The sequence below is a fragment of the Dermacentor albipictus genome, chromosome 8 (genome assembly GCF_038994185.2).
Source record: "Dermacentor albipictus isolate Rhodes 1998 colony chromosome 8, USDA_Dalb.pri_finalv2, whole genome shotgun sequence".
Classification (NCBI taxonomy): domain Eukaryota; kingdom Metazoa; phylum Arthropoda; class Arachnida; order Ixodida; family Ixodidae; genus Dermacentor; species Dermacentor albipictus.
The window spans coordinates 79,106,431-79,126,806 of NC_091828.1; the positions used below are offsets into that span (position 1 = coordinate 79,106,431).

The window sequence follows — 20,376 nt, forward strand, 5'->3', positions numbered from 1 at the left end:
AATCGAAACCGCAAATGTTTCCCTGCTTGAATTGCAAGCAAAAATACACACATTTACATCGACAAACTAAGAACATAGCAATTGAAGTATAGCAAAAAATTTAGCTTAGTTTTATGTAATTGTCGTTACAGATATATTGTGCTGTTGTCATCTTTAGCGGCTGGACGAAATGACAACGGCAACAATGAATCAAACAAGCGTTTTTTTGTTGTTGTTGTTGTTTTTATTTGCCAAAACGTTGTTTTTGCATGCGGTTTTGTTTATTGTGGGTGGCGCCGTATGCGAACGCGCCGGGACGCCTCTAGCAACAAAAACCATTTCGCCACAAGTTTTTTTAGAATTTTACGGGCTAATGCTAGCCAAGTTGAATGGGTTCTGCAGCTGTACTGGGCCCAGAATTATCCGTAAGGTGTAAGGTGAGTTCTTGCTATGCAAAAGTGGATATTGCCCTTCGTACGCGTCTAGCCGTTATGAAATCAACTCTTGTACTGAATGTAAAGTACGCCCGTCCTTGGCTTGTATGGCGCATTTTCAGCGATGCGCTGAGCTGTGAACGATGTGTGAAGTCGATTTGTAGCGCCAGCCGACACTGACAGTGCCACTGTACCCGTGACGTGGGAGGTGCGTCGACTTTCGATCTCGTTGGCGTTCCAGCATGATTGTAGCGCTGCCACAGCCAGGCTCAGCGCGCTACTACGCGCGCCTGTAAAGCTCGTTGACGTTGCACAATGTAATGTGCCAGTGAGTGTTGCATGGTTGTTTACGCCTTTTTATGCTCTTTCCGGTGGCGTCGACCACAGGTCTCGTTAGCCTACCATAATGATTCCAGCGCGGCCACAGCCAGACTCAGTGCGCGCTACCCGCCTGTTGGGCTTGTTGGTATTACATAATACAGTGTGCCTGTACGCGTTGATTGGCACATTGTATTGATTGATAGGTGCGCGTAGTAGCGCGCTGAGCATGGCTGTGGCCGCGCTGTAATCGTTTTGAAACGCCAACGAGACCAAAAGACGACGCCGCCGAAAGGAGCACAAAAGCCGCAAGCCTGTGTCACGCGTTACCCTGCCTACCCCGCGCCGCAATGGAGAGTAGAGTGTATGATGCAGGGTGTTGAGAGACTCTAGCCGCGTCTACCCAAGTGACTGAGCCGAGTTGACGGAACGAATCCCTCGCACCTTTATTCGACAACCACATATATAGAAGGCATGGCTCGTAGCGCCCTCTACATCTCTCCCCCGAGATATGCACACAAGAAACACCAAACATTTCACAAGTCAATCTTCTTGGAGTCTTGACTCAATGTCCAAACCTGGTGACTAACACTCCACAATCATTAGAGACTTGTGGTGTTGCCGTGGCGTCGGTTACCGTGGTCCGCACTTCGTGTTCCTCGCGGTTTTCACTCCGAGCTAGCTCGTTGAGCTGGCTCATCGTTGTGTCTGAATAGGGCACTACATGTATCTTATTGCGCACAAGCACCGCGTTTGGTGTTTCCAGGACGTACGAGTGGTGTTTGGAGGCTGGGCTGAGAATGCACGCCGTATCCTTGATGTCTCGAACCCACACCCTATCTCCTGGATGCAGCAGAAGAAGGATGGTCACGGCATGACGGGGCTCGAAGTCGCTCTTCTGCTGCCTTCTCACCTCTTCGTCTTGGCACTTCACATCGTCTGGCGCAGGCCACTTCGGTTCCAGGCGGTCCACTGTCTTGGGAAGCCTGCAGTAGTTCGCAAGCTGCGACCCAACAGTAGCTGCGCTGGGCTGAACCCTGTGACGCCTGCAGTGTCTCTGTACAACAGAAGAGCCAGAAAAGGATTCTCTGCTTTCGCAAACAATTATTTGATCGTTCGCACCATCCTTTCCACTTCCCCATTTGACTGCGGGTAGTTTGGACTATAGGTGATGTGTTGGAAGCCATAGCACTTCACAAAAGCTGCAAAGGCATGTGAAGCAAATGGTGGACCATTGTCACTTCGTACTACTGCGGGAATGCCAAAATGAGCAAAAATGCTTTTGACTGCATTGATGACTGCCTCAGAATTCGTGCTTCGCACGTAGATAACTTCAGGGTAGCGAGAACGATAACTATTAGTAGATAGTTGTGTCCCTTGCAACTAAACAAGGCCATTCCTACTTCTTGCCACGACTGTTCTGGAGTGTGCATTACCACCAATGGCTCACTTCATTGCGCTCTTGTGACTGCACACTGTCTGCAGCGAGTGACTCTGTCCCAAATTTGCTGTGAAAGTCCGTACCACCACACGGAATCCTGGGCCCTTGGGCGGCATCAATTAACTCCCTGGTGGCCTTCATGGATAAGTTCGAGCGCATCCTTTTGCAGCAAAGTCGGGATGACAAAGCGATTAGCTTTTAACAGGATGCCGTTGCACAAAGAGAGATCACCTTGATGGCTCCAGTACTTCTTAAAGTGTTCCGGAAGCCTTTCTCTGCGAGGCCAGCCTTGAGTGCAATATTTGACGAGCTGGTTGCATTCCCAGTCTTGTTCTTGGTGCCTGCGAACATCATCTACAGTAACCAGGTTCGTGTCTGTGACCGTAGCAACTTGAAATTCAACAAACTCCTCTACCACATTCACCGGACTGATCGACTGCTTCTCATCCAGGGCACTTGAAAAGAGTATCCGCAGTGGCTAGTTTGCCACGAACGAAGACCAAGCTAAACTGGTAGTGCATAAGTTTGATGCGAAACCTTTGAATACGTGGCGGCATCATGTCGAAGTCAGCGTTTCCAAGTAGCGTTACCAGCGGCCGGTGATCGGTTTCTACTGTGAAGTTTAGGCCACTAACGTATTGGTCAAGACGGTACACTGACCATGCTACCGCCAGCGCTTCTTTCTCTGTTTGGCTGTAGCGCTGTTCTGGTTCAGTAAGCGACCTGGATACGAAAGCTACTGTGTGTTGCTCGCCCAATGGTTGTTCCTGCAGAAGAACCGGGCCCTATCTATATGATCTCACACCACATGAAACAATGGTATTATGACCAGGATGATACTTTGCGACGCACAGGTCCAAGGTGAGCATCGCTTTTACCCAATCAAAAGCGGTCTCTTGAAGCGATCCCCATTGCCATGCATTTTGCTCACCTAGCAAGGCGCGAATAGGGGTGGTTGCTTGTGAAAGGTTGGGCAGGAAGCGACCAGTATGGTTAGCCATGCCGAGTAATCTCCTAACCCCAGCAACGTCATTGGGTAGCTCCAAGTTGCATAGTGCTTCGAGTTTGCTGGGACTTGGCAAGATACCGTTGGCGTCGATTACCACACCCAGAAACTCTACTTTGTCTTGACCGAAGCAGCATTTTGACTTGTTATGTTCAACTCCGGCTGTCTTCAGACGTTCAAGTACTTCCACAAGTCGGTTGTCGTGCTCTTCTTGATCTTTGCCAGAAACCAGGATGTCGTCTATCATGTTGACGACGTTCAGTTGCCCCTCCAGAATTCGAGCCATTTCTCTCTGAAAATATTCCGATGCTGAAGTCAAGCCTAAAGGTTTTCCGGGCGTGGGTTCAAATCCCACATCTGACACCATGTACGATGTAGGGTGCTGTCAGACGCTAGCCGCGTCTACCCAAGTGACTCGGAGCCGATTTGACTGAACGAATGCCTCGCACCTTTATTCGACAGCCACATATGTAGAAGTCATGGTGCGTAGCGCCCTTTACATAGAGGAGAAGAAAGGGATAAGAGGGCCTGAGGTGTGAGGAGAAATAGGCAGTTTGGGCCCAACAGGCACACGCTGCCTTAGAATCGGGCAAATGTGGTACTCTGTATGCACCCCTAACTCACTACACATCTACTTCCGTCCCCAAAGCTTCAGCAGCCACCTGAAGCTCTTAACCAGGAGAAGGGGGTAAGAGGGCAAGGCAGGCGGGTGTTGTCACATGTCGTTTTATTTCAGGTATCCCCTGTACATAAAAATGTCGGAGGCAGGGAGAACACAAACTCAGTGGGCACCCCTCCCTGTCCCTTGCCATACTTCTGTACCTTCTGAAAAAAATTATACAAAGTTTGTTGATGCCTCAAATGTCTAAACAAACCTAACTTTTCTAAAGAATCACGTGGTTGCAATTTAATGAGCAGAAATTGTTGTGTATCATATGGTCAGTCCTTCATGTTCGGGTAAAATTCTGTATATTATTTTGCACCCCAAACAAAATTTATGAACATTGCATTAAACCTAATTTCTCCCCAAAACTTTTCCTTTTGCGAAGACTAATAATAATGGAGGTATTACAAAACTAATACCATGAACGCTGCCCACCTTTTGTGTACATGGGGCCAGGATATATCATATTGTTAATATGCGAATGTAATAGATTAGCTCCTACAAATTACCTCCAATTTCCCGCACGTCATATACCTTTAAATGGTGGTAATATGCAAGGAAGCAAATTAATGCAGTGCAGATGTGGCACTGCGTTGCATACGACAGGTGTGGCGTTCAGTTTGCCTAACTGTGTTACGCTCATATAAGTGTAGCTGGTTTGTCTGGTAAGCATTTCATTAATTTTACTGCAAGAGCATATATGTATTGGGAATCGGTAAAACAGGATGGCAACAGACAAGGGCGAAGGGCCCGACAGGTCTAGGATGGGCACAGAAATTCTCCCAGTGCATGTTATAATCTACGTCAACAAGGACTTACGAGATAAGTAATAACACCACAACTCCTGCAAAGCATGGCTTTGTGGACAACCTTGAGTGTGTTTTTTCTTTGTTAAGAAAAGTGCAGAGAATGAAGCAAAGAAGGGATAGCCAAACCTGTCACTATTTGTTCTTTGTTAATGTGGGTTCTTTTAAGTGTATTCGCATTGCATGACAATGAGGATTTGTAGACACGAATTCGTCTGCCTGCCAGACCAATTAATGAAACCCCCGGATTTCCCCATTGAACGGCAGATTTTTATCACCCGAATGTAATAAAATATAAAGCTCGGACATATTTTACAACCAGTTACGGCTGTATTTTGCAACTGTACAACATGTTGTTTGAATTGCAGGAAAGCTGACGGAAAAGAGAAGAATCTTTCTGCAAATTTCATTTCTGTAATGGCGCGTGGGGCAAATGGACAGCGTGTCACCAGGTCGCGGACACGAAGGCAGAAGGCCGTGACAAGCACAATTTCTGGGGGAATACAACAGAATGTTCACACAGGTGAACATTCTGTTCAACAGAACTCTGATCAGCAGGACTTGCTAGATAGTGCGGTTACCAAGACCACTCGGTCTAATCGGCAGGGAAAGAAAGTGCAAATTCCAGAAGGCAGTGCGATCAATAAAAGCAGAGATACGGGAATCACTCCACCAGCACGCTTTCATCCCAGCCAAAGCACTAAGACAGAGGAAACCAACATGGCGCCCCCCACAGAAAAGAGAAAGACTCGGAAAAAGCTTTCACCAGCGACTTCTGGTTCCAAGGCAGTCCGGAGTTCGAATCGACTTGGCACCAGGAAGAAGCCTTCATCTGAAAAGGAGGCTCTCGGGGGCAACACATTTAAGGAAAGCAGGCATGACATTCAGACAAATGCTTCTGCATTGAAACGCCAGCAGATATCGGACAATGTGCGAACGGACAGTCGGAAGTCTACACTTCAGGCAAGCCTAGGTGACTCAGAGACGAGCACTTTGGTTTGTGAGAGAAACAGGGAGAGGAAAAGAACTGCACAAGCTTTTCCTCATCATGAGTCCTCTGAAGAGGGAGAGGGTGCTTCAGCTCAGCCTCCGATAGAGAGAAAGAAATCTAAAGGTAAGCGGCCTTTATCAAAGGCTTCTAATGCTGAAGCAGTCCCAAGCTCAAGCAAAGCCAAAACCACCGTGACACGATCAAGTTCGCAGGAAGAGCAGTCTCTTAGGGGTGTTGCCTCTAAGCAAGTTCGGCAGGATGTTCAGACAAGTGGCCATGCCTCAAATGAACAGCACACATTGGATAACTCTAACACTCGCAGTCTCAGGTCCAGAAAGCAAGCATATGGCAGAGCAAATCCTCAGGCAGGCAGACCGGTTCCTGAAGGTGCAGGTAGAATCGCAAGCCTCAGGGATGCGGAGGCTAGCAGACCAGTTTGTGAGAGGAACGCCAAGAGGAAAAAAACTGCGGAAGCTCTTCGTCATCATGAGCCCTCCGAAAAGGGAGAGAGTACTTCAGCTCGGCCACCAACAGAGAAAAGGAAATCTAAAGAAAAGCAGGCTTCGTCAGAGGCTTCTAATGCTGAGGCAGCTTCAAGCTCAAGTAGAGCCAAAACCATCTTGACGCGATCAAGTTCACAGGAAGAGCAGTCCTTTTGGGGTGTAGCCTCTAAGCAAGTTCGGCAGGATGTTCAGACAAGTGGCCACGCCTCAAATGAACAGCACGCATTGGATAACTCTAACAGTCGCAGTCTCAGGTCCAGAAACCAAGCATATGGCAGAGCAAATCCTCAGGCACGCAGACCGGTTCCTGAAGGTGCAGGTGGAATCGCAAGCCTCAGGGATGCGGAGGCTAGCAGACCAGTTTGTGAGAGGAACGCCAAGAGGAAAAAAACTGCGGAAGCTCTTCGTCATCATGAGCCCTCCGAAAAGGGAGAGAGTACTTCAGCTCAGCCACCAACAGAGAAAAGGAAATCTAAAGAAAAGCAGCCTTCGTCAGAGGCTTCTAATGCTGAGGCAGCTCCAAGCTCAAGTAGAGCCAAAACCATCTTGACGCGATCAAGTTCACAAGAAGAGCAGTCTTTTTGGGGTGTAGCCTCTAAGCAAGTTCGGCAGGATGTTCAGACAAGTGGCCACGCCTCAAATGAACAGCACACATTGGATAACTCTAACAGTCGCAGTCTCAGGTCCAGAAACCAAGCATATGGCAGAGCAAATCCTCAGGCAGGCAGACCGGTTCCTGAAGGTGCAGGTGGAATCGCAAGCCTCAGGGATGCGGAGGCTAGCAGACCAGTTTATGAGAGGAACGCCAAGAGGAAAAAAACTGCGGAAGCTCTTCATCTTCATGAGCCCTCCGAAAAGGGAGAGAGTACTTCAGCTCAGCCACCAACAGAGAAAAGGAAATCTAAAAAGAAGTGGCATTCATCAGAGGCTTCTAATGCTGAGGCAGTCCCAAGCTCAAGTAGAGCCAAAACCATCCTGACGCGATCCAGTTCACAGGAAGAGAAGTCTTTTTGGGGTGTAGCCTCTAAGCAAGTTCGGCAGGATGTTCAGACAAGTGGCCATGCCTCAAATGAACAGCACACATTGGATAACTCTAACAGTCGCAGTCTCAGGTCCAGAAACCAAGCATATGGCAGAGCAAATCCTCAGGCAGGCAGACCGGTTCCTGAAGGCGCAAGCCTCAGGGATGCGGAGACAAGCATTCTAGTTTGCGAGAGGAAAAAAACTGCTCAAGCCTCTCGTCATGAGCCTTCCAAAAAGGGAGAGAGTATTTCAGCTCAGCCACCGACAGAGAAAAGGAAATCTAAAGAAAAGCAGCCTTCGTCAGAGGCTTCCAATGCTGAGACAGTCCCAAGCTCAAGCAGAGCCAAAACCGCCATGACGCGATCAAGTTCACAGAAGGAGCAGTCTTCTTGGGGAGTTGCCTCTAAGAAAGTTCGACAGGATGTCCAGACAAGTGGCCACACTTCCAATGAAGAGCACACATTGAGTGGCTCTCTCAGTTTCACTCTGAGGTCCATAAACCAAGCAGACGGCAGAGCAAATCCTCGGGCAGGCAGATCTATTCCTGAAAGTGCAGCTGGAACCACAAGCCAGCCTCCTCAACCGTTCCGCCACAAGATGGACAGGGAGAAGTTGCGTGCTAGGCCTCGCCACCATCCAAAACGGAAGTTTGCTCACGAGCCAATTTTTGTTCTTGAGGACACGCAATCCTCCCATCGCACCACGTTGCCAAGCTCAAGAGATGAGGTGGATGCTTCCCTGCCCCTGTCTCCTATCCCTGTTAGTACCTTGCCAGAAGCAGGCCATGCTGGAAAGTTAGGTTTTCATTGGTACGAGGCAACATTTGGTGCGCTGCGTGAACATACTAAGCTAGCTGAACTTGAAAGATCAGATGATGACATCGAGTCCCTGCACTGGGTGTCGGATACCGAGTGGCCAACCGATGCTCATCAAACAGAAGATGACGATTCATCCGATGTGAGCAGTGACGACGATTTCACTCTTCCTTGGGACGAGGACAGACTTGGGTTTAGCGGACAGTCCAGCCGAGACCAGGAACCAGGCCCAAAGACTGAGGGGTGAGTCCTTGCTTAGCTTATATTTGGAGTATGATGCTCTAAGGACAGTTGAACTATTTAAGATGGCGTGCTCACAAGTGTTCTTCATAGATCATTACCTGCAGGCATGTGGTGTCAGTGCTTCTGCGCAGAGACCACAAAACATTGCAGCAGCTAATTCATTGCAAAAACAGCACAACACAGATAAAAGCAGTAAGAAGTATTCATCAGGATTTGCATGGTACAGGCTCTTATTCCAGGACCGTTCACCCCTAGACAAAGCTGAATATCGAGCTGAGGAATGCCGATACCCATACAGGTACTTTGCATACCCATACAGTGGGTAACCCTGCAGCAGCGTAGTGTTGAACCCACATCCTCCTGCAGTCGAGGTGGACACTCGACTATAAAGTTGAGGGTTCACCTCCAAGCCGCATTTCAGTCGGAAGCAAAATGCAGTATGGCTGGTACGCCATGCTTTGGATACTTGTTAATGGATAGGTGGTCAAAATAACTCTGCAGCCCCAGGATGATTATCAAGGTCAAGTGATAGCCTCCTCATAGACCTGCTGAGATATGCTGCTAAGGACACTCATTGGTTAGCTGTATCGACTAATGGCTATGAGGTGCGTGGTTGCCGTAACACAACACTGACCCCAGGGTTGTCCCGCATTACAAAACACATTGAAACCGTTGAGAAGGCACGTATTGTATACTGGTATCGGGGTTGGCCCACCAATGTCGCCACCTTTGATCGATCTGTACCCATACGCCGCGGTAGACCAGTGGCTATGGCGTTGCACTGCTGATTTCGAGGTCATGGTTTCAATGCAGGCCACAATGGCCACATTTCGACAAGAGCAAAATGTCAAAACTCTAGTGCACTTAGAATTAATTGTACGTTAAAGAGCCAGTGTCTCAAAATTATTCCGGAGTCCCTGTTCCACTACGGACCTCACAATCTGATCGTATTTTTGGCATGTAAAACCCTAGAATTTAATTTTTTTTTTATTATTGTGCTGTGACAAAGGTCAGCTTATCTTTGGTTACACAGTCTCCGGGAACAGCCCGCTTTAGTTGGCCAGATAGCTAGCCACGCAAAGTTGGCAGAAGAGTCAAAGGAAGCTTTGTTTTATACAGATAGAAGTGTGTGTCAGTTTTCATTTATTTTATTTACTTATTTTACCCTCAAGGTACATAATACATTATAGAGGGGAGGGGCTAAGAGAATACAAAGTAAACATCGGTAAAAGGAACTCAAACGAAATAAATAACAGAAGTTTTGGATGATTACACTGCTGATATTTCGCATTCTTATGCTTAGTACCTAATTATGCAGATACCTTTATAAGAAATAATCAGCTTGTGCAAAAATCTACCAAGGAATGCCTCTGCATGTAGACTTTGTACACTCGCCCATTGCAGGCATGGTAGCGAAATCTGAATGCTCTCTAATATTGGTGCGATTTCAGTGTAGGGGTTAGTACTGGAAAGTTCTTGCTTCTGCTGCATAAGGTGTGATGGGCACAATTCCTTGCAGTCTGGACCACTGGCAAAAAGACGCCCGAAGGAGGGTGCAGGCATACCTTCCAGGCGTTCGAGTGACAAAGAGAGCCTGGGAAACCATCTACCAGTGGCAAGTATCTTCAGATTACGGCTACTATTATTTTATTTTTTTTATTTACATTATAAGCTGCCAGCTGCACCTGTAGAGGCCAGTGTACCTGGTATCTGTCGGTGGAGAAAAAAAACAATAGCAGTACAATGCAAAACACAAACCACTTCTACAGGAAGCAGTAGTCAGTTACTTGTAAAACTATCAACTATTCTCAGACCACCATTCTCAAGGAAGTTACTGCAGGGACGGAACAAGAATAAAATTAATCCATGCACGGCTTGATTAGGCAAACAGTGAGATAAGTAAAAAGCTAATAATGCTATATGTAAATACCAATAATAAACTTCATATGTACTGTATAGCAAAGCAGGTACAAGGATAAGATGAGCACAAGCTCGTCACTTGGCAACATCGAAAATGTACAGAAGCATTTTAAAGTAAATATTTTTACCCAACTTCAGGCAAAAAGTCATTAAACTCTAGTGGAATCTGTGTTTGTAGTGGTTACTGGTACAATGCCAGTTAGGGAACTTGTGCCACTCTGTGATATTAGGAAAGAAAAAAAAAAAGCTATTTTCGAGAACTGCCTTGTTGCAGGTGCACATTACATGACATGACTGGCTCTGAAGGCCATCCTGACCAATCAATCAATTAATGTAGCATTATTTTGAACAATGCAGAAATAATACTAATAAATACTTGGACCAATAGCCTCATGTGACTAGCTGTCAGTCCAATACAAGATAGAGTAAAATGTACAAAACACAGGCGCCAACAAAATAAATTCAACATAATTTTAACATGAGTTAAAGCCTTATCATCATGCATCCTAAATTGGCAGGTTTCTCGAACCCAAAGCATAACTTCACTCAATCTAGCTTGAAGTTTTGTGCTATTTTATTCTGTAGGGGTATCATGTTCCAAATTTTATCACTAATAAATTCTATTGATCTATTGCCATAAATGTTTGAGCAAGTTAACATTACCGTTCGAGCCATGCTGCATATTACCTGATATAAAACAAGGTAACACTTAGGAGGAAGTTTGTATTCTGTTACTTGCGAACATAGTAGCCTCATAGCTGCATAATGCAAGATGCTGGAATTAACAACTGTGGCCTGTATATTGGTTGCAGCTTATAACTCGCTCTTTGAAGTCGCACTAAAGATTTTAAACATGTATTCTGTACCATGCCCCATGAATGCGGGCAGTAACTCGTGTGACAAAATTGGAATTACTATGTGCCTTTATTAAGATTAATACCTATGCCACACAGTGGTAAAGTTAATGCCATCATATATAAAGTTGCTGTTAAACATGCATTTATAATACATAAAGCTTTGCTATGATAGCTGCAGAAAATGCAGTAAGTTTGTTTGCCAAATGTGATATCATCAGAAAGAACCAGATAGTGGGTAAAAAACTCCAGGAATGCCACTAAAAGCATTAATAGGCATGTATATATTTGCAGAATTATTTTTTATGTGAAATTAGAAGTGGGCTTTTCATGTGCACTCGTAACTGCTAGCATTGCTAGTGAGAGTATGCATTTGACAGCTGAATGTGTTGTGGGAACACACTACGATGCAAGTACAGGGGCAGCACCAGGATTTTTCTGTTTGGTGGTCAGAGCATGGTTCTCTGTTTTCATTGAGTGCTCCGGTGGGCACTCTATTGCTTGGCACTCCATGGTTGTGGGAGTGGGTCAATGGAGGGAGGGGTAAGGGGGGCTGCTCGCTGCCCTTTATAGCCATCCTTGTACCAGCGATATTAAGTTCTAGTGCCATTAAGCACGTTCGTAGGACACTGCAGTACACGATAGCATTAAACTTCGAAGGAGTACTTACATGACATTTCCAACATTTTTCTTTTCAATGAAAGTCCCGATCCTCAAACCCTGGAAAAAAATGTTGGCAAGTTTTAAAGCTCGCTAGGTAATTTACTCTAATCGATTTTCTAGTTTCAGTTTTGTTTACCAGGAGCCAAATTTGTCGTGACACTAAAGGTGGTGAGGTGGGAGCAGGACATTATGACATTTTGGCACTCTTTCCAGCTCGTACTGATCATAGCAGTCAAGCGAGCCAGAGCAAGGTCACAATGTCCAGCTGCCAGGTCAGCATCATCTGCGTCACGACACATAACTCCTGGTAGACGAAGCCAAAACTGGTTCATTGAATAAAGTATCATACTTGAACCTAGATTTTATTAATTTCTCGCTTTTACGTAGAACTTCGGGTTCCCCTGACATTTTCCATTGGTTATAACATATTTAGGTCTGGTTTTCCATTGGGCATAATGTATATACCATTGGGTATATGTATCAGTGTTACAGAGGAAAATTTACCATCTCCCAATCTTATGAAACAACTTCAAAGAAAAGAGGCAGAAAAACTAAAAAGATGCCATAGGTAGTCCTTCTTGCACATGGCAAAAAGAAACGAGAACACAGCCGCATTTCAAATCAGCCCATTTTTGCTCACTTAAGTGGATTTCAGAGGTGCATTTCATACACGTGCCATAAAAATGTGTGTGCAAAAGCGTGTGATAAAGCACTTGTGCACTCCTGGAAGCAATTGTGGCTGTGATTACACTATCCTGTGGCTGTGAAAATGTGCAGTGTATGGCAGCAGCAAGTCACAACAGTGTTGGGATTCTGTAGTGAAACCCTACTGCACTTGTTCTGCCAACATCGCCAACTACATAAGTGCCAATGCCAGTGCAGACGCAGACGCAACAGAAAATTTTGGATGACGAGGGCCTTGGAAACCTTGCTGCCAATGCAGAACAAGTGCCAGAAGATGACGTCGTGGACGCAAATGTAGACGGCACGTGCTGATGCCCTCCCTTGGGCGGCGCCTAGAATCTGGTCAGTGCACACACACACACGAGAGGCAAATAAAGACGTCGCTTGGTGCTGGCACCGTGACAGAGGCCACGAACTCCAATTTGAGTCCTCCCTGTTTGCTTGCCTTAATCGCATTCTCGGTGCCAGACATTGCCGTACCACTGCGTATCACGCCTGTGCCACCAGCATGGTGAAACACCTTCACCGACAACTGAAAGCCGCCCTGGCTACCCGCCTCAATTGCGCCAACTAGGTTGACGCCTTGCCCCTTGTGCTCCTGAGTTTACGGCCGTCCTCCAGGCAAGCCTACAGTGTCCAGCAGCAGAGCTGGTGTGTGGTAGTTCTCTGCATCTCCCCTGAGACTTTACATCAACGCAACTACCAGCCCAGCCACAAGCGTTCCTACATATCCTCCTGGTCTGTGTTAAAGACCTCCGACCCATTTCGCCTCCTTCCCGCTACAATATAATATTTTTGCACCCCGACCTGGCCACTTCACCACACGTTTTCGTGTGCCGCGACGCTGTCCGACCACCGCCAAAACCGGCTTATGACGGGCCATTCTGCGTCCTCTATCACACTCCGAAAACCACCACCCTACTGCGGGGAACGGCTGTGAAGAGACAGTCAACTCGGACTGCCCTAAGCCAGCTTTCATGGAGACCGTGATGGAAAGCCTCGCATCGCCGCCTGACCTCATGCTGGAGTGCCACAGCCAGCCCTCAGTCCGGTTTCGACTTCCAGACTAGGCGGGAGGCCCTGTGAGGCCCTCCCTTGGGCAGGTGCCTAGAATCTGGATAGCGCGTGCCCACATGAGAGGAAAATAAAGACGGCACCTGGTCATGGCATGCGAATGCATGGCTCACGGTTGTTTTCCAGCGTCGATTCGGGTCAGCTGTCTTTCTCCTTCACTCCTGAGGCATAAGCTTACGTCATGGATGCAAATGTAGACAGCACGTGCTGAGAGCTACGAGGTCATGGACGCCATCAACCTCTTCAGGCGATTTGCTGGATCTCAAGGAAGAGAGGAGCAAAAAATTATTAAATTATGGGGTTTTATGTGCCAAAACCACTTTCTGATTATGAGGCACACCGTAGTGGAGGACTCCGGAAATTTCGACCACCTGGGGATCTTTAACGTGCACCTAAATCTAAGTACACGGGTGTTTTCGCATTTCGCCTCCATCGAAATGCGGCCGCTGTGGCCGGGATTCGATCCCAAGACCTCGTGCTCAGCAGCCCAACACCATAGCCACTGAACAACCACGGCGGGTAAAGAGGGGAGCAAGCTCTCATTGCTCTCACAAGCTACGAGATCTGCATGACACCTTTACTAAAGAACCATAGGCAAGCCAAAATGTCTTTTTTGCTAGAAATAAAGTGGTCATTTAACCTTGGAGTTCTTAAATTTTTCAATTTTACGAAATCCCTGTTTCCCAAAGGTTTGACCGTTTCCTGTCAGCTTTGTAAAAGCAGGGTATAGTAAATTACTTTGGGTACACTCAGGCTTTCTAGTATGTTTTCCAGAGTTTCAAAGTCCAGGACATTCTCTTCGCGGAAAAGAAAAAGGGGGGAAATGCTATGTCACTACTGCTCTACAGCATCAAGCACTTATTGACATTTTTGTCCCGGCGCGACACTGGTACAAGGTTCATTTTTCAGTGTTAAGTTGAAACCTGGAGAATTGAAAAATTGAGTAAACTGAGAGGAAGGTAAGCAGCTTGTAACAAGCATCGAAATGGGGAATTAGACATGACAATAGGTGTGACATTAAGAAACGGGAAGATAGCAGTGTGGAATAGAGGTTATACTTTTTGGATGTTCTAAAGCAGCGGAGTCGGCAAGAATGTGTAATACGAATAACCGTCTAACCGGAGGTTTGCTACAGCAAATGATTTGGTGCCAAGGGAAAGAAAGCATAGTTCGGGATGGCAGATACGTGGTAGATGGAAGGATGAAATTGGAAAATTGGCGAACATAGTACAGAGATAATTGGATGTCACTGGGAAAGGCGTTCATATTCTGTGCTAGGCATAAACTGGCTAATGATGATTATTGCAAGCATAACTTGCCTCATTGTCAAGTGGGCTAGGGTTTCAATGTGTACAAAAGAAAATCGGCTAGTGTTCTTCAGAGCAAGTTAATGTACACATTCAGACATACACCTAGCTTGAGAAGCCAATAGGTACTTTCTGCAAGAATGCCGTGTGCTCATTGAACCGTTTTGTTTTGTTATCTGCTGCGGTGGGCTACAGTGGATGGCTGCTGAGGGCAACGTTGAGGGTTTGATTCCCGGCCGCCGGTGATTGCATCCTGATAGAGGAAGAATGCAGAAGTTGCTTGAAATTGCAGAAATTTAAAGAACCTTAGATGGCTGAAATTATTGTAGAACCCTCTATTATGGCGTCTCTCATAGTCTGCGAGTTGCTTTGGGACCTTAGACCCCTTGGTTTAGTTTAATCTTTTTAAACTCTTTCACTACCGCTGGCGTGCTGTCACGACTGAATGGACGCCTCATTCCCTTTGATCTTGCCTTATTGGTCGAAGCACATGAAATGCAAATCGTGTAGTAGTGTTGGATGATGGAGAACCTCCCGCCCCTTTTGACAGTCATCGCTAGAGCTCGCACTCATATTCACAGCGCAAAATTGTAGACACACACATAAAAAAAAAAAACATCCGGACCAAGTGCTCGTCTCGTCTATTTTGTTTTTCTTAGCGTGTATGTTTCCAATTTCGCGCTGCCAATATCAGTGCAAGCTCTGGGCGACCAGCTAGACCACTTCACCCCTGTAACAGTTGTTACAACATGTGGATATGCTTTGTGTGTCCATCACCATACGTCAGCTCCTACGAGTTTGCTGTTGATGCGCTATCACTTTCGACATCGGATGGAACATTGCAAGCTCATCCTTTGGCACGTGCCAGCTCTGCATCCCATAACAGTGTGTTTTTTTTTATTAATGTAGTGCACTGAGATCAAGCGGCTTATGTGCCTGTTGCTGCCATTGCACACACTTCTTGCAGGCAGGACCACTTTCTGAAGAATATGGGAGAGTCCCTGGAAGCCATGGCCCAACGTGTAGGCCACGACAGGATTGAGGAAGAGGACGTGGTTTGGTACATCCACAGGTTAGAAACGGTCTTCAATCCTGCTGAAGCTCGATTCTAGTTCCTCGCATTCTCTGTATAGCCTTCAGACACCACTTCTGCCCACTGAAAATTTATTTTCACCACAGTTTTCATGTCTTCAGAATCATAAACGTACAGCTGTTGAGCGGATTTAGCATTCTCAATTATTTGGCAAGTTTTGTCTCGTTAACGGAACATGTGGACTCGACACACGAACTTTAACAGAAATGTCAATTATAAGAATGTAAACTGTGTCATGTCCATTGCACACGGAAAGAACCTATTGCTTGAAAAAATTTGCCTGATTGCGAAAAACAGTGAACCCGCTACACGACTTGTTCACACCGAGCGCCAACGTCCAGCCAAGTTTTTCTTTTTTTACTATAAAACACACTGAACATACTATTAAAGTATGTACCAAAAGTTCAGCTAGAAGTGTTTCAAGATGTGCGCAGCAAGTTTCAAATGTTTTCACCAGTGCTCTTTCTTGCCTACATTGGCATGCACATTTGTGCATGCGGCACTTGGAGGGAGCCACATCACACACCTCGCCATGGGCACCTTCTTGGTCATTAGTTGTCGACAGAATGGTGAGAGAGATGGAGAAAGAGGTTGCATAGAGAAAAGAGGCACCGTTACTGCTTCCTTGTGGGTAACATGACCCGGTGTCTTTACAGGGTAATGCCGACAAAGCATCACAACAAATCTTCTCTCTCCAGCTATCTTTCTAGAGGGTCGCTGAAGGCAAGTATGTAGTCAAAGCTCAATGTAACAAAGTTGGCAAAATCGGCACTTTGCTTCACTATATATAAATTTCTTTATATTGAAGTTCATCCTTTTATGCTAATTAATTTTTCTTACACAGAAGGGGCCGTACATTTTCTGAATTACTGGGTAATCGTAAAAAATAAAGTTGAACAAGAAAACTATACTTTTGTCGAATTCAAGAGTCAACAGCAGACGGTAGGGTTTCATGCCCTGTCGAAGATATCTTCACATCAATGATATGAAGCAAAGCTACCAACACGTCCACTCCACCCTCGTGACTGATCGTGTCGCCTAGAGTTACTGTGTGTGTCTGCCTCTGGCAGCACGTGTATGGTAACTCTAGCGCCAGCAGTGGGGAGCGAATGTTTTGTCTGCCTCTCGCTTCAACACGCCTCTAAAACTCGTAGACTGTGCAACCTCCTCCAGCACTAAACGTAAACGCGTGGTTAGACGGTGCACATGATGCCGCCACCATCTCTGCTCGCGCAGTCTTTGCACCTGCAGCGGATTACCTCGAAAACTGGGGTGTGCAGGCTGCAATGTGTGCTCAGTTGTGCTGACGGCCAGGCGCCGCCACAGCCAGGGTGAATGAGTGAGTGAAGAAACTTTGTTGTGAATGCCTGCAGAACGGTTAGCCTTCCCCTGTTAGGGAGGCGTTACCGTGACGCGGCCATGACGTCTTCGCAGCGTGTGGCGCCTCTACTTCGGCCGCGGCCGCACTATTCCCTTTGGTCGACCGCGCCTGCCCCTCTTTTGGGGTGGCAGCCTCCCTCCGGTTTCGCTCAGTCATTGCTGCCTCGAGCCGTGGCGGGATCGTTGTTATCGTTGCAGCTTCATGCGGATTCTTAGCACAGTCCCAAAGGATGTGAGCTGCAGTGGCTCTTTCCTTTCGGCACACAAACACAGATCACTTTCATAAACACTTGGACACATGTGCCTCATCAGCACCGGGGTGAATAACGACCCTGTTTGAAGTTGTCGGTATAAAATCGCCTCCTTACGGGTCAAGCCCAGATGAGGTGGCGGCATAGTCCTTCGCTCTAGTCGGTACCATTTCACAATTTCGTTGTAGGAAGTCATTTTGTCCTTGGTTTCCCACCACCACCACAGGTCGGCTGTAGTAGAAAAGTTTATGCACGGTGCAACTACGCCCACAGGGGGGCATGGTAGCCCACAAGCAGCGTGCTAGCAAAAACTCAGGCTGAGCATACCCAGAGAGACGAGAGAATGTGCTTCTAGAAATGTACAGTGGATGGCAGAACTACCTTGGAGCTCGCCAACTTCATATCACTGCACTACTGTGCACATCTGAATGTAGAGAGTGGAGAACGTACCATTTAGTCAGTGGGCACTGAAAGGGTTAATGTAATGGGGCATTATATTCAACAGATTCCTTGATTTACTTTATCTTCACTGATTTAGCAATTCGGTATGTGCCAATGGGTGTTTGCCAATCCTCCAAAATGAGTACCATAATTGCACAAATATTGCGAGAGTTTTTGTTTTCCTTCTTTTTCTTTCTGAATTTTTTGTGTTAAAGCATGCCAGATGGCATATGCAGGTTTATGACATTTTTTTTTTCATGCTTCAAACTGCAGTAAGCTAAAGCCCAAGGCACCACTGCAATGATTCCATATACGGAGTGCTCCTGTGCATACCGCTACTGTGCATTTCGGGCCCTCTTTCTTCTCCTCGTTTAGGAAGCTTCATTATCCAGCCAACCTCTCTACATTTTCCTATCATTAAAATACTTCTTCTTCTCAGGAAGCTGTTGGTGCCACATCAGTGTAGTTGCACCGTAGTATTTGCAAACTTGAACATTGCAGTAGGCACTGTTTTGCCTACTTGCAAAAGTTCCCCCTCGCGTCACTTTTGCAGTCTCATTATCTGCGTGCAAATACGGTATGTGCCACTGTTACACGAGAAATATGCAGTCCTTAAATGTAGCTAGATATGTGTCACACTTGTATGTGCGCACACTTGTCGTCGCCATTATTCCCTCGACAAGCATCGTACATTGCCTTTGTCCTTATGATATTGTTATGCAGGCATCTGACTCTCTGTGTCCGCCTCATTTCGCGTTTGCATTTCAGCATAGCATGTGGGCGGTGTGCTGCTTCTTCTTCGGCACAAGGTGAAAAGGCTGTAGACCTTTTTTCATCCACATCACCTTTTCACAATCTGATTTCTGTTATTTACGCAGATATCTGGGCACTGCGGACCCCTATAAGCTGTGGGCCCTGGCCAATGAACTTCTGCCTGCTGAACTGCTGCAGCGTCTCTACCCTGCTACTCCATGCCTCCTGTCCTCCAAAAGCCCCGAGTGGTTAGTTGCACATAGCTCTTGTTCAGTGGCACAAATTGTGATGATGTTGCAAAGTTAGTGGAAAGCTTTAGCTTGTCCGTAAACACATTAAGGCTTACGAAATGCCTTATTACCAGGGAGCTGTACCCCACCAGCACTGCAGGGACATCTGGTGACTAATAGTTTAACCAGAGAGCACATTGAGCTAATGCGCTGCGATGACCTACCCTATTCTACCTAACTGCTGATGTAATGCATTCATAACGACGTATTAACTTAAAGGGACTGAAAACCAATTTTCATGGTATTTATGTTTTTTTAATGCAATGGAAAGCTTACTGGTCAGTGTAAAACCCTGAAATGGTAACATGAAAATGCCGTGGAATTGATCCGGATCCCCCCACTACGGCGTGCCCCATAATCAAATTGCGGTTTTGGCACATAAAACCCCAGGATTCAAATCTTGCTTCCAGTGTTCTGCCTGTTGTTCTGCCCTCCATTTCTGGAAAAGTTTGCACAAAATATTGATTTTTTCCATTGATTATGCTTATTCTCGCTGTATCTCGCAAATTTTCATGTGAAGCGACCATTCCTTCGTATATTTGCACTAAAATGTTGTTGTTTTGGAAAACCAGATAATTTGCGCTCTTCCTCTGGTTCTGGCAAGTGTATACATTGTTTAATGTCATCAAGTTCTCGTTAATTAGCCTAGGAAGTTGTGAGGCCTTCGCACCTGTGAGCACTAATCAGTGACGAGATGATGAAAATTGCTTTTGCACAAAATATGAGCAGGATTTGCTGATTTAGTAAATGGAAGCATGTTGACATAGTAAGTTTTTGTTAATTGTTATCGCGATAACCTCAATAATTTGATGTTCGGTTAATTCCGATTTTTTTTTTTTCGGTTTCATGAAATTTGTAGTAGCAAGGTTTAACTCTGTCTTAATTCGCCTGCCTTTCTTTCTTACCTATTTTACTAATTACAGCTCGTTCTCTTTGCAGATGATGCCATGGCGTTCAAGAAACTGGCAGAAGCCTGTGCCGGTGTTAATCTTGGAGTCCTCGTGAAGTGCAAGGCACTCAGAAGTGTAAAAAGAGATATTGTATCTAGTATTCTCCAATTGCCACGGCATACTTTTACTACAGTCAATTACACAGCAAATGCACCGACTACCCAGTGACATGCATTGTTTTTGTTGGTGCTAACATCATTTTATTTATCACATCATGTAGATTGTCATGATCACTCTGTTACTTTTATCTTTTAGGTTCTCTTGCTGACAAGTGTGCAATTTTATTTTTAATCACACAAAATGACTGTTTAGAACAACGTACATTAATTGAATAAAATTGTTACCCTATGACCTTTATTCTTTCTGTTGGTACTAATGTTCTTGCAAGAAACAGTCACGTATGTAGATTGTCGTGAGCAACATTTCCTGTTATCTATTTGAGACAACACATTTTTTTTTCATTTTTTATGTGTTCTCTCATGCTAACAGGTGT

At 46.0% G+C, this 20,376-nt stretch overlaps 1 protein-coding gene across 2 annotated transcripts; it reads left to right on the forward strand.

Moving 5' to 3' along the window:
- The first annotated feature begins 222 nt into the window (after positions 1–222).
- LOC135898676 (microtubule-associated protein futsch-like) lies at positions 223–20,240 on the forward strand. Of its 2 annotated transcripts, none has more exons than XM_065427772.2 (6): positions 223–416; positions 5,017–8,223; positions 9,743–9,842; positions 15,697–15,797; positions 18,769–18,891; positions 19,873–20,240. In XM_065427772.2, coding segments are annotated over exons 2-6 (3,483 nt in total). In that variant the 5' UTR covers positions 223–416; positions 5,017–5,065; the 3' UTR covers positions 19,874–20,240. The 2 variants fall into 2 exon arrangements, with proteins under 2 accessions (XP_065283844.1, XP_065283845.1); XM_065427773.2 differs by lacking the exon at positions 223–416 and adding an exon at positions 458–621.
- The last annotated feature ends 136 nt before the right edge of the window (positions 20,241–20,376 follow it).